The sequence below is a fragment of the Corapipo altera genome, unplaced genomic scaffold, assembly GCF_003945725.1.
Source record: "Corapipo altera isolate COAL_440 unplaced genomic scaffold, ASM394572v1 165, whole genome shotgun sequence".
NCBI lineage: Eukaryota > Metazoa > Chordata > Aves > Passeriformes > Pipridae > Corapipo > Corapipo altera.
Window position 1 is genome coordinate 114,005 of NW_020884954.1, and position 14,284 is coordinate 128,288.

At 37.2% G+C, this 14,284-nt stretch overlaps 1 protein-coding gene across 7 annotated transcripts in view; it reads right to left on the bottom strand.

The window, feature by feature from the left end:
* The window catches only part of DCAF6 (DDB1 and CUL4 associated factor 6), an 81,572-nt gene that overhangs the window by 50,639 nt on the left and 16,649 nt on the right, over positions 1–14,284 (bottom strand). For all 7 annotated transcript variants that reach the window (XM_027663589.1, XM_027663588.1, XM_027663587.1 and 4 more), the window contains exons 3-5: positions 9,042–9,134; positions 5,382–5,567; positions 542–655 (exon numbers count right to left, since the gene is read on the bottom strand). In XM_027663589.1, coding sequence (XP_027519390.1) covers positions 542–655; positions 5,382–5,567; positions 9,042–9,134 — 393 coding nt within the window. The remainder of the gene's footprint in view (positions 1–541; positions 656–5,381; positions 5,568–9,041; positions 9,135–14,284) is intronic.

Sequence of the window (14,284 nt, forward strand, 5' to 3'; positions counted from 1 at the left end):
TAGAATAAAACTGATCAAGAATAGCAATCCATACTTCGGTAGCTTTTCTCCAATTCAATATTAAAACTGTTTTTGAAATCCAAGCACAGTGCACACCATCAATACCTTACCTTGTAGGGAGTAATACCAGTGAGGTAGTATAATTCATTACCAAATCTTTTCTCACAGAGGGGCTAAGGATGCTCAAGAACACAAGGCTGCAGATGATTTTCAAGGCTCATTTTCTGCCTTCAACTCTGCACTCTACAGTACTAATGTAAACCAGACCAAGAGATTCCATTTCAATGTACAATATTTTCTACCTATCTGCAGCCTCACACCAAAGTTTGTAAAGCAAAAAATGCCAAAGGAGATATTAAAAAAAAAATTAAAATAAAAAGACTCCCCAAACTTTTATTGTTTCTTGGGAAACATGTTGTCATCTCCACCAACGACCCTGAAACCTATTATTTCTAAAAGCCTTACCAGAATTCATATCCTATGTTTGTATGATGTACAGCTCTACATTTAGGTCATCTTTATTAAAAGATTTCACTCTTACATCTTTACAATCTTCCTTTGTGCAACTTGTTTTGATTCGAGTATCAAACCATCTTACAGTGCCATCTTCACCACAAGAGAGGAAAGTATAGGGATCATTTGGTACTGTCATAATCTACACAAAAGAAAGAAAGAATGAAAAAAATAAAAGTATGAATACAGCCAGAAATAGCATTAATTTAAAAATAAAAGCATCAACATTTTGAGCAGCAGTACAGACTGAAGCAATTATTACTCAAGTCCAGCTTTCCACTGAAATAAAGAGGAAAAACCAAAAAACTGGTGATGTTTCTTTATTTTCAAGAGAAGGTTTGGACTACTGAAGTAGATTATTAAATGTCACATAAGATTAAATATCTGTAGGTCAAAGCTTACAGATATTTTTATTATCTTTTAACACACAACTTACATTTACTGCTATCAGTTTTCAGATAACTAATCAATTTTCCTGCAATCATTCAACAAAAGCTCAGTTTATTCTCTATCAAGTAATAGAAGACAATAACAAACAAAACCCTCAAGTCTGAATGCCTTGAAAATACTCAATGGGTTTTATTCTCATTGCCCATTCCTTTGCATTCTAAGTAGCCCCCCGAAGCAACTCTGCAATAAAGGCTGTTACTAACCTACCTCCTCACTGCAAATTGTTTTTTTTAATTTTTTTTTAGGAGAGCACTGTACTGAACTGTTTTCCTAAGCTCAGCCCTACTCCAAGTAGGGAAGGCTTGGATGGAGTCCCACATGTATGGCTTAATTCAAGAAGGCCTTCTTAAGACAAAATAAAAAGGCAAGAGGCCAAAATGTTAAAGCTGAATTCCACAGGTCAGTGAATGCATAGGAAATGTCACGTTTCTCACACTCTGCCTCTCAAACAGGAAACAGAGAACGTGGTAGAACTACACTGCTGCTACTACCAGTAACTTCACAGAAATTTATAAAGCCACAAAAATGGTTAATAGTGCAATACACTCATTCAACACAGAGCAAATGAGTGATTCTTTAATGCTTTTAATGGGATGATTATCCCCCCCCCCGAACTCTTATTAAAAGTAACCTAAGGATATCTATAAGTCTTGCAATCTAAAGTGGGATTACAAAGGTAATCACTGCAGGATTCAGCATTTCTTGTAGTACTGAGACAATGTGTGCTGTGCCAAATCGTTGTGCTGACACACGAGAAGTTCAACAGGCAGAACAAACTCAAGATTTGAGCAACAACAGAACAACAAACTTCTGAGCTGTGGCCATTATTCCTCTATATGTTAGTGTAACATATTTAAAAAACTGGTTTTCACTACACATTTCATTCAAATTGACTTTATTTGTGTCCTTATAAAAGCCATCAATCATTCTTCAGTCCACTAAATTCTTCCAGCACGTTTGCTGGATTCCCATGCAGAGCTTGCAGTGAAAATATTTGCTTTGTTCCAGGAGTGGTGCTGAATGTGGGAAGCTCTTATTTCTAGTAGTTGTGTTTTGGTTTTGTTCATGCTAGTGCTACTTCACAGTATATCTGTAACATAACTTGCATGTGCCAACTTTCATGTATGGTGTTTACAGATATGTTCAGTAATTTATAAGCACTAAAACAGAGAACTGAAAACTCCAATAACTAAGATCATTGTTATTACATTTAAGTTCAACAAGAACACATTATATATATTTATAAAATCCTTTACAATAACTACAAAAAAAGTCTTCTATTTAACTTCAAAAGCATATAGCTATGTGACTGTTTTACTGTATTTAAAATATGAAGGTAAGAGTTGTCCATTAAAGTACATTCTCTTTCTGAAATCCAATTCCTAATGAAGGGCAATAAAGAAAAGCATTTGGCTGAGTAAAAATAAACTTGTCATGGCCTTGTATAACTAACAAATTCTTCAGAAACATGTCTCAAGAACTTCTCCCTCTCCCTCTACTTATTCTCTTCTCACCCAGAATTAAAAACAATTGTACAATTATCTCAGAGTTTATCACAATCTAAACAAATTTCCACATTCCTCTGTTTCACTGGATGTTTTTATAATGCCTTGAACAATCACAAACTCCAAGTTTTAAGAGCAGTTCAAATTCAAACCACATTCAAATTTAGAATTAGTACCTCAGGGGCAGCTCTTAGCTTTTGTTATTTAGAGAATCCAGTGAGTCAAAGTTCTATATTTAATGTGATGATGTGGTTACATACAGCTGGGCAGCAACATCACGATATTTAGAAATTATCTTCCCACTCCAGAAAACTCCCAGTGACAAGGTTGGGTTATGTCAGAAGCTGAAGTTGCATCTCAGCCATTTGCTTAAAACTCCCTGTTATTTGCTCTATTATATTTCATGTACCAAGGATCAAAAAAAGGTCTGCTATGCCACATAGTAATACATGCATTTAGTGTTCCAGTGTCAGGTTTAAGACACAGCAACAGAATTTGTAGCCTTTATAAAAAAGCATTTCCCAAAAATGAATTATAAACCTATGTTTTTGAAGGGAGCTCAAATCTAGATATGTTAAACCTCAGTGCAAAACTAGATAAGAAAAATAACTTCAGAGACACAGTTGTTAGAATAGTCATTGTCATGCAGGGATTTTGATATTCCTTCCATTAACTGTGTTTAAAAACTATAAACAACCAAACTGTATCACATTACTGTCATTCAAAACAACAATAATAATGTGTTTAATATATTTAAATTTGAGCTCTCTTCAAAAACAAAGGTTTATAATACATCTTGGGAAATACTTTTTATAAAGGCTATAAATTCTGTTACTGTGTCTTAAACCTGACACTTGAATATTAAATGCATGTATTACTGCGTGGCATTTTGTTAAAGCAAATTGCTGAATTAAAATCATGCCAAATAAGACCATTTAACTGTGAAATATAGCAGGCAAATGTCCCTGCCCTCTTCAAGTAATGATTTAAAAAAAAAAAAAAGAAACTACACTCCTACAACTAGTTACTGTTCAGTGACAGTCATTCTCTAGGGACAACAACAAAACTTGCGTCTCCATTTGCCAGACAGTTGGGCTCTCCATATTTCTTCCAAAATATTTTTTAAACTGTTGCTGGTTTGTTTTGACAAGTTTAACTTGTTGGATCCACGAAATTTGTATTTATCATCTGGTTCAGTAGCTTGCAGGGTGCACACCATCACCACTGATGACAAACAACACCTTGCAGAGAGACAACCTTTGCATCTCCTGTGACAGGCCAGTTCTGGTCTCTGTTGCTGCTCCTCACCCACAACCACAACTGGCAGCTGCTTTCAGTTGTGATTTCCTCAGGAAGTGACAATGACCTGGCAGACACCCTCCCCAGCAAGGACATTTCAGCTTTAGGGAACAGCATCTCAGTCTCCAGATGTTGCTGTGCAAAGGCAGGTTTTTATTTCCGATGCAGAGAACACCCAGTCGACGAGGGCAGTTCCCAGAGCAGCACAGACTGCTATATATAGTCAACCTCAGAGAGAACAGAGGCACTTCAGGCTTCTGGCTGGGGGCCCTCAGAACTGATGATGTTCAAAGGAAACAGGAGTTTCTCAATCAAAAAAACCCCCTCAAAAATAACAGCAGGCGGTGCAAGTCTGGGATCCAGAATCACATTTTGCAAAACTGAAAATACCCAGTCTTGTGTTAAACCCAGGGAAATAAACCACACCAAACCACAAATCCCAGAAACAGAGGGAATATCACAGGGTTCACTTGACTGCCCTGAAAAGTGACCCTGCAGACAGGATGTGTTTTGACAAAAGGCTTTAGTGAAACGTGTAATTACAACCTTGAGGATACTTTTACTACATGATCAAAAATTAATTTTGGCAGTACCTCAGCCACTTTCTCTTTTCATACACTCCAATTGTTTTTAGCAGAGATTTTAAAATATTTTGTTCACTTGAGAGGTAAAGAAAGATCTAACAACTTGCTACGAAATCTGAGCTAAATAGTTTAAAAAGCAATGGATTTGGGATTTTTTTCCCCTGTGTGTATACTGCGGAAGTATTAAAAAACCCCAAACAAATAAATAATTTTTAAAAAGGAACATTTATAACCTAAGAAGAAAATAGCAGTATTTTTTCCTATTTTAACCACACTAAGTTTTACAAGCAGCACATTTTGCTATTTGCAAAAAATATATAGATCAATTATTAAAAAAAAATAAATAGATCAATAAATCTTATTATCTTCCTAAGTTAACTAACACTTTGTTCCTTCAGTTGCCTAGTTTATATGAACCAAACTTCCAAGGGACGATTGAAAACACTGTCATTAAACTTACAGCTAAAGAGTTAAGTAGAATACACAATAGAAAAATTATCTAAAACTGTAAACACAGTTTTCAGACTAAGCTGTTCACACATGCTGAAATAAGCATTTCTTAGAAGGATCTCAGTTGTGAAAAAGGCATTAAACTGCTGAAAATTTCGGGGGGGGGAGAGAAGAGGGAGGGCACGAGGGGAAGAATAAAAATAAAAATGCAAACAGCCATTGCTCCCACCTCCCAGCCTGCTTCAGGAAAAAATTCACAGCACAATTTAAATCGGTTTTGCTCTGCAGCACATTCATTCAGTGAAGGTGAATTCATATTTGCAAAAAAAAAAGGGGTGTCTTAACAACTGGAAAGTCCTCCATTTAATTTAGACAGCACATTTCTTTGTTAAAGTCTACTCTAAGAGGAAAAAAAAAAAAGAAAAAAAGGAAAAATAAAACCCCTCAAAAAAGATAGAAGAAAAGTTCTATAATTCTCACTGAAATAAAATTTTCAGTGCTCTGGTTAGAATCTTGGGCAACAGCACAAGAAAATATGTGTTTTCCCCATCTTAAATGATCATATACTCGTGTGAGGTACCTCATAGGTGGTTCCATAGTGGCAGGTGTACTGGCATTGCCTGTTGGTCTCTGCATCTTGTTCAACATTGGTGTAAAAAATGACTCCATCTCCAGAGCAGGATACAATCTGTTTGTCGTTGGTGCACGGCAAGAACTTTGCGCTGAAAATATTGGCCCTGTGTCCTGAGCGAATCGTAGTTAAAACCTGAGGGAGGAAGGAAAAAAGGAGGGTTGTACCAGGCTGATGTTTTCCGAGCAAATAAAGAGTGGGACAATAACACAGAGTGTGGCACTTTGAAACATGAGTTATGCACAGGCTGCCAGTGACCTGCAGCGCAGTGCAACAGAGCAGAGAAACTGTTTTTACGCTGAATTTCTTCCAAGAACAAAGTGGTTCCACAAAAGACATTCACTTAGGCACTTTGCACGAAGTTGTCTGCACAATAAAAGGACTGAAATGCAAGTGCCACCTTTTGTTTTTACAGTGCTTGTTATATATCACATCGGGTTTCTCGAAGTGAAACATTAGTCCAGGGTGATGGTGCAGCCAACGGGACATGAGCAGAGATTTAGAGGACCTGGAATATTGTAGGTCAAGAAGAATAAAGCATTGTAATTCAAGCCAACTTTATTTTATGAGTAACATCAATTTTTAAAGGCTATAAACTCACTCTAAAAAGAAGAACTGAAGTTTACAGGGAAGGATGTTTTGAAACCAGCCATAAATAAATAAACATTTAAGAACATGATTAAAGGGCAATAACCAAGACTTGGTCTCAGTGAATGTCTTTCATCTACAGTACAAGCAGAGAAGCACATGATTTACTTCACCATCACAGCTGATTTTAAAGACTTTGTGGTGACCCTTTTTATACTTCCTAACATACTTCTTATTAGACTATCAAAACTGAAAAAACCCTCCATGTGCTTTCCTGTGCACTAGTGAACATTCTATTCTTACCTTATTTCCCCCAGCTGCAGCACTTAAACCAAACTGCATTTTTCACCACTTCTATTAGGGAAAAAATACTTCCCAAGTTGTTTACAGTATGAAAATTACTTCCAAATTTCCACTCAATTAACTTAATCAAAGAAAACATTATGCAAATGAAGTTGTTCTGTTAGTAATAGCTCATGCCTAACATTTCAGAAGTGCTATTTCCCACCTTTTGAATAATTCACACAAAGAAAGATTAACAGTGTATCTGCATATTCTGAATGGTACACATGACTTAGTGCTAAAAATAAAAAAATAACTATCAAACTCAGGAAATATAACCCATTAATTTTATTTCAATAAATAAAGGTTTGTTCAGATCTCTGCATTTTACTGAAAACATTTAAAAACCCAATTAGGAACTCTGTATCAGAGCAACTCAGAACAAGAAGTCCATAAGGTATCCTAGTTCAGATGACAGCTAAAGATGTCAGGAGTCAACCCCACCTCTGATTTCACACTATTGCTACCAGGAAAGAAATATTTTTGTCCTGATAAAGGTGATCAAGGGACCGAAGCAACTCTCTCATGAGGAAAGGCTGAGGGAGCTGGGCCTGTTCAGCCTCAAGAAGAGACAACTGAGAGGGAACCTCAGCCCTGTCTGCCAGGGGCTGCAGGGAGGGGGCAGGGGATGGCCCAGGCTCTGCTTGGGGGGGCCCAGCAATGGCACAAGAGGAACGGGCAGGAACTGATGCCCAGGAAGTTCCACCTGAACATGAGGAAGAACATCCTTGCTGTGCAGTGACCCAGCACTGGAACAGGTTGCCCAGAGAGGGTGTGGAGTCTCCCTCGCTGGAGATACCCAAGAACTGTCTGGACACAACCCTGTGCCCTGGGATGACCCTGCTGGAGCAGGGAGGTGGGACCAGGTGACGACCCACAGTGGTCCCTTCCAGCCTCACCCATTCTGTGAAATGCTTCCTTATTAAATTAGATATTTTTGTAACACAGGACACTACATTGATGGCTGAAGTCTATTTTTGCTGCTCTAGCTAGTTCATAACAGGAAATATGGTGATAAGGGTATTTGCCAAGATGACAGATTACAGTACAGTCCTGATACCAATACCAATTTGCTCCCTTTTCCTGTATTGATTCTGTTACTCTAGCCAGAGAAAATCAGCTAACACAGCTCTAACAGTCATTAAAAACACCATGTCTAGATATTTCAGGAACAAAACTGATTATTAAGTCTTCTTGCTAGTACCTGCTGTTTTATAATTGCATTTGCATGTATTGGGGGGAAAAAAATAATAGTAATGAAAAAAACCCCTATCTCCTCCTCTGTAGTTATGTAAAATAAATAACTCAGCTAACTGTAAAAAATAAGGAAACAAGACATCTCCTATATTCTTCATTAGGCTTAAGTACAGCAGCAGTACACAATGGAGAAAAAAAACCCAAAATTGTGCCATGAAAGCTTAAATTGCTGCATCTATTAAAACAATACGATATTTTAATGCAATAATTATATAATAAGATAATAATGTTGCAACCATCTGATACTGAGATATTAAAATAAACCCTGAACAATAAATAATATTGAACATCCTTTACTTGCACGAAAAATTCTTACTCTGCAAATCTCTACAACAACACTCACTTTGGAATATATCCATCATCTGCTTCATAGCTGTCTTACACACCTTTTCTTCTTCAGCTGAACTCCCAGGCCAAGAGAAATCTGAGTCTAATGACACTGATCTGAACTTTGTCAGACTGACACCAAGAGTTGCAAGGAAGAGATGAAGTTTGAAAGCTATGGATTTATTTGGGGAAGTGAGGAAAATGGCCTTATCTATAGGCACAGGCAATTCTCCAAATCACTATAATTTTCCCTCCAAAACTCTTCAGGAAAGCAAAAAACCTTCTACTCAAACTCTCTTCCACCATCACAGCCACACGTTTTGGCTCTCTCACCACATTTAATTTTTTTATCACATCTTCAGGGTTTAGTTCTCAGCCTCTGAGCGAGCACAGGAGAGAGGACAGAGAGTTCAGAGCATCTGTTCCATCAAACTACAGCAGTTCCTTAAAGAGCAAAGTGTGGGACACCGCTACTACCTGATGGATGCCAGCTGGCATTTCTGGAAACCATCCAACTGCATCGTAACCCCCGTGAGTGCAGGAGTGGAAAGGCAGAGACCTCTACAGCACCTTCTGCTTCACAAACCTGCTTCCCTTGTATCAGCACAAATTCTGCTGCATCCACACACAGGTACCCACGAGGCAACGTAATTTCAAGTGGGAGTGAACCATTTGAATCAAGATTAACACCTCAACGACACCAACTCAGTGCATTACACAGAGCAAAGGCCAATACAATATTTTAAAACGAAAGTGAAAGGAAAACAATTTATCTGACGATAAGATTTCACAGGAATTACTGAATCCTATTTCTAGTCCCGACACTAATCTGCTGTGAGACCATGTTCCTTTTGTGCCAGACCACGTACCGTAAAATGGGATAATACCTATGTCGCAAGGGATTAGAATACTAAGGGTTTAAAGCACTGTGGGGTTTTATTCCCATTTATAAACACTGTGAAGTGCATGATATTATCTCTGTCAGATGATAATTAATATCTGAAAACTAATAGATTGAAAAAGAACTTTAACATGTTGAAAAATAATAACTTACATCTTATTTTAAAATTAGCAAGTATCCAGAAACAAACCTACCTTTCTGCTGTAGGGATTGCTAATTACCAGGTTGGTGTCATCTGAGCCAGATAAAATATATTCTCCTGTATCATTCCAACAAATTGTATTCACCTGCATGAATTAAAAGAAAAAAACTTGTTTAGGCTTAGAGCAATTCAATTTTCCCTGTATTAAAACATCTATATTCACCCAACACTACAGAAACAGGAGTTAAGAAATTCAATTGAAATGATGTCATTTCTAAGTAGCTAGCACCAAAAAAAAAAAAAAAAAAAAAAAAACCTGTGTTTTTAAAATAAATTGATAAGGGAATCATCTGCTTCACCTATGGCATCTCAATTACTCCCTCTGCTCAAGAGTTCATCAGGTAAATTAAGCCTTCCCACAAGGGCCTCAGTAGCCACAATTTTATACATTCAGGCACTTTAATGCACCAAATCTACTCCAGAGAGTTCTCCAAATTTGATCTGGAGGGCATCACAATCTTTATTGCGGCTTCACCATATCCAAATTCTGACCATCCATTGCTTTGTGCACTTTTCACTGACCACACTTTCTCAGGGAAAAGCAGAATCCATCCCAGATCCCTTTTGAAAAGTATGCTGGGAAAGAAGAATCCTACAGGGAGGTACAGAATCTTATTGGAAGAGCTTTACAATATATTTCCTTATCAATTCTCCTTTTCACAAGCCTGTGCTTTATAAGGTGTCACTGAAATAAAGCTGTGAAAGCACTCAAGGTCCAGGAAGCTCAAAAAGTATCCTCCAAGCAGCAGCTCATGCACAAGCACCAAGGACTGCATGTATGACCATTATTATTTCAAGTAGCCTCTAAAATACCTTCAAGTGCCAAACTGCAGCCATCATCATTTTCTGCTGGCTATATTCTGTTGGCAGAACAACTGCCTTAGTATGATGAATCAGAATGGATTATAAAATCAGTAAAAAGGAACTTTGTTCTAAATCCTTTTCTTTTTGGTTTTGCTCTTGTGTTTTGTTTTTGGTTTTTGGTTTTGTTTTTTTTTAATTCAAGTGTTTCATTCTGAGCCCCCCAAAAAACAAAACCAATTTTTGTTTAGAATAAATACACCCATTTTAGTTACTGCTTTAATTGCAAGCTTAGCTGGGGTTCGTTGCACAACCAGAGTTAGCTGTTTCAGGTGGATCATATGGAGAACACCTCGATACACTCAAGTCTAGGAACTTTATAACAAACATGCCTATGCCAGAGTGAGCTCAGTGCTCAGCAGCAGTTAAATATTGTTAAGACTCACTAGGAAATGCACACAAAAGCAAACACCATTCTGTCAGAGTACACATCCATGCACGGCAATTCCATGTCTTCCACACTATCCAGTTTCGGTTCATATCCTGCTCCCATATTCTCCTTTTCTATTTAGTGCCCATTCAAAAAGAGAAATTACTACAAAGAGTTATCTAATAATTTTTATTGCAAGAACCAAATAATTTGCACTACTCTGATGCTTATGAAATCCTGACCGACAGGGAAAAAGTAAGAAATAATTTTCTGTGGATCTTAACAGTATAGGAATGGAAGGCCTAAAATTAAACCATCACATGACACACTTGGCATTTTAATGAAACTGGAAATCACTGTCATGGAACGTTCTGAACATCAGAAGTGGAAGAATATACATATTTATCAAAAAAAAAAAAAAAAAGAAAAATTATCAGAACCAAGCATACACTGTCTTTACTTCCATCTATCCATTAAAGTCTGATGTGTTCTCTAAAATACCCATCAAGTACTGTCTGCTTCCTCTGTCTCAACTTTCTTCAAAAATATGTACTGGCCACTCTCAGGGCCAAGTTATTGGGCTCAACTGAGCACTGGTGTGACCTTGCATGGCCACTTTTATGATCTTATAACTCTGGCTGTCAGTCACCAAGAACCACTCATTCAACCAGCCCCCAGAACCATCTGCCATTGAAATAACCTGTCCTGACAGCGACTGTGCTCTGAAAATGTTGTCAAACATAGCACACTACTACAGCTAGAGCGAGCACAAAACCCGAGAATGTTTGTTTTCATCTGCATTTCCCTTCAGGCAGAAAAATGTTATCATTGCCCTAAAGAAACCAAAATGCTAATATAGGAATACAGGAATAGAAACAAGAACAAAATACTGAAAAAAATGAGGAAGCTACCAAAAAGAATTAAAAACACGATGTGAGAAAGAAGAGTTAGCAAAGGAATTAAACAAATTGAGGGGGTGGATGTGTATATTTATGTACAAAATCAAAATCAGAAGGACAGGAAAGCAGAGAAAGCACTGAAGATGCAAAGGGGAGACAAGATTATATAAATTGTAGCATCACAAGCCTACTCAAGACATCAATCATTCTCCTTTTAAATTCCAATTTCTTTGCACTGATTGCCTCAGTGGAGCAATTTCAACACACTCTACCCAGGCCAAAGTTGGTTCAAAAAAAATCTTGAAGTGAGGTGACACAATCAGATGTTTACTAGAGGCCTATAAACAGGCTTTTTATTCTGTACCCAATCGCCTTCTCGACATTGCTGGCCATAAATAAGCCAAAAAATAACAAAGGCTCTCAGTGGGACAAGCTTGATCTTTTTTTCCAGACAACACTGACTTTCCAATAAGTGATCAGTCAATACATGCAGTGCTCAGTACAACCTATTGACCAGCTCTGAATAACCCAAATAAAATGGCACACGGATCACTGAAAAGAGATGCTCAGTAAAAGCAGATAAATAAAAGTTCTCATCTCATTCCACTGGTAGCAAACCCACTTTTAGAATATCCTCTAAAATGAGGACTAGCTACAAAATTGGTTTGTGTTTCAAAATTGTGTAGAAAAGCTACATATGTGCTGTCTTCACAGCCACTTAACACCCAACTAAAAGCATAATGTAACTCCACCGAGGGTTTGGAATTCTTGGGAAAAGGTGTTAGAGCCAAAAGAAAGGATATATTAATCACAAATGGTAGACAGTTACTAACAAGGTAAGAAAAGTCAAAGTGTGTGTAATTAGCTTTTTTCTATTAAGTGTTCCACATTATTAATTGTATCTAATTTAATTTGTCACTCATCTAGCCTTGCACTGGGCACTTTTGATTCATTAGTCAATTAATCAAATACAAATTTACTATCAAAGACAATGCAGGAGGCAGTGTAGCCAATCTTAAAAAACTGAAAAAGCAAAGTCCTCACTTCTATGCCAAGTGACAGGAGAATCAACTCTTTTGTGAACAGGACGAATTAACAGAATACAAGAAATGGAGGAAAGGAAACAAAAATGACTGTAGATATTCAGAATACCAGGAAGATCCTCCAAGCAAGGAAAGGGGTGGAAAAGGCAGTGCTTTTCATCTGTGGAGGACAAGGTAAAAACTGCACATTCTAACAACACACAGACTTCCTGTACTAATTCAAGCATAGCTTTGAGGGCTACATCTAAAAATGACTTGTTCCCAAGTGCCATCCTGAAGGAGATGTGTGCCACAAAGGATGCTTGTTTGCTACTGATCTAAATGTCTGTACAAAGAGATGAGAAATTATTCTTCCAGGTAATCCTTTTTACTTCAAAAATGTGCTATTTGCTCATGTCAAAGGCTCCATCTATATTCTGCATCTCTACCTTCCTCAGCTTTCAAAGGGCCAAAACACAAAGAAAATAAGCCATATTTTAAATACAATTCAATATGGTTTAGAGTTGCTTTATCCTCTGCTTTCCTCAGGTTTCATTGTTGCTGGTCCAAATTGACTGGCTTTTAATGTTTCTCCTTTGGATTTAATTACTTCATGAGGAAAACAGCTCATGTAACTCCATACATTTCCTCATTATCTTAAGCTCCCTTTAGAGCTTAGAAAATGGCAACTTCTGGCACACATATGACTTCACTGAATTTGACAATGTGAATCTTGTTGAAAGAGGGAAATCATGCCCTGGAAGGATGGTGAGGTTACAAGCAGACGTCAGTGGAGTAATTCAATTACCTCACATACTGCTGTTAGGAACTGTGACTTCAAACCAAGTGGAAAATTGGACTGTTTCAAAGACAATGGTACCTAAACTCTGAGAAGAAAATACATCTCAAACAAGAAGGTGCTGTGGTAATATTAGTGCTACAAGAGCAAGTATACTTGAAGTAATTCCAGCAACTAGTCCCTTCTTCACAGATATCCCCACCTGAGTGTGACTATACTGTTGTATTTCCCATCAGATCTCTCTTTTGTGTAACAGAGACCAAATGGCAGGTAGGAATCTGGGCTTTATTTTTATCCTCAATTAGTAAAAAAACTCCTTGCCTTAAGTAAGTTGTCCACCTCGTCCAATTACACAGTGTGCTTTATATAGAAAATATAAGTCACAACTTATTCAACAGAACAATGCAAAAGTTCCTAAAAAACCCCATCCAAACAAACAAAGAGCAACCAAAAGCAACCCACAAACCCCTGCCATCCAACACTCATAAAAACCCCAACCACCCCCAAAAAACCCAAATCCATGAACACCCTTAATAAGACAATATAGCATTTGTTCCCCACATTTGAAATGCATACTGACTCAGCAGTTGTGGGAAATTAAAAAACAAAAGACCCTAATTACCATTGATTGTATAACGACTTTAATCGGTAACAGCATTGTAATACATTGACTTTTATTTCACAGATGTTTTTAAAGCAAATAGTAAGAAATTACACTGAGTGGTTGTTGGCCACACAAGATTATTCCTCACAGAAGATCACACAGCAAAGGACATCAGAACTCCCAATGCCCCATTCTTTAAAGGTGAAGAGTTCTGAGCAAATTCAACTTCCAGAGACATTTTTTTCAAACTGTGGCAATATTTTAAACACCTGCACATGATGCTGTAAGTTCGCAATTAAAACATTGTCCTCTCGTGGAAATAATTAAGTTAAGCCACATGTTAAACCATTTTTTAAAAGCTAGCACAATTAAATCAAAAGTAGCTTTCAAATACATATCCACTAGATAGATCCAAGAAACACCAAATAGCCAACACCAAATCTGCAATTTCCATTACATGAAACAGATGTAAATTAAAATAGAGGTCAGTCACTCCATTTTTAACAGGTAGTGAAGCAACACTATTTTCCTGTCCTCTGTTCTTAGAGGAAAAAAATACTATTTTTACAAGACAACTAAGAAAAAAAAATAAAAAACCCAATCAATTTCAGGAAAAGAAACTTGAAAAATTTCATCTCAACTATTTGAGGAGAAGAAAAATTACCAGAAGAGAAACTGTA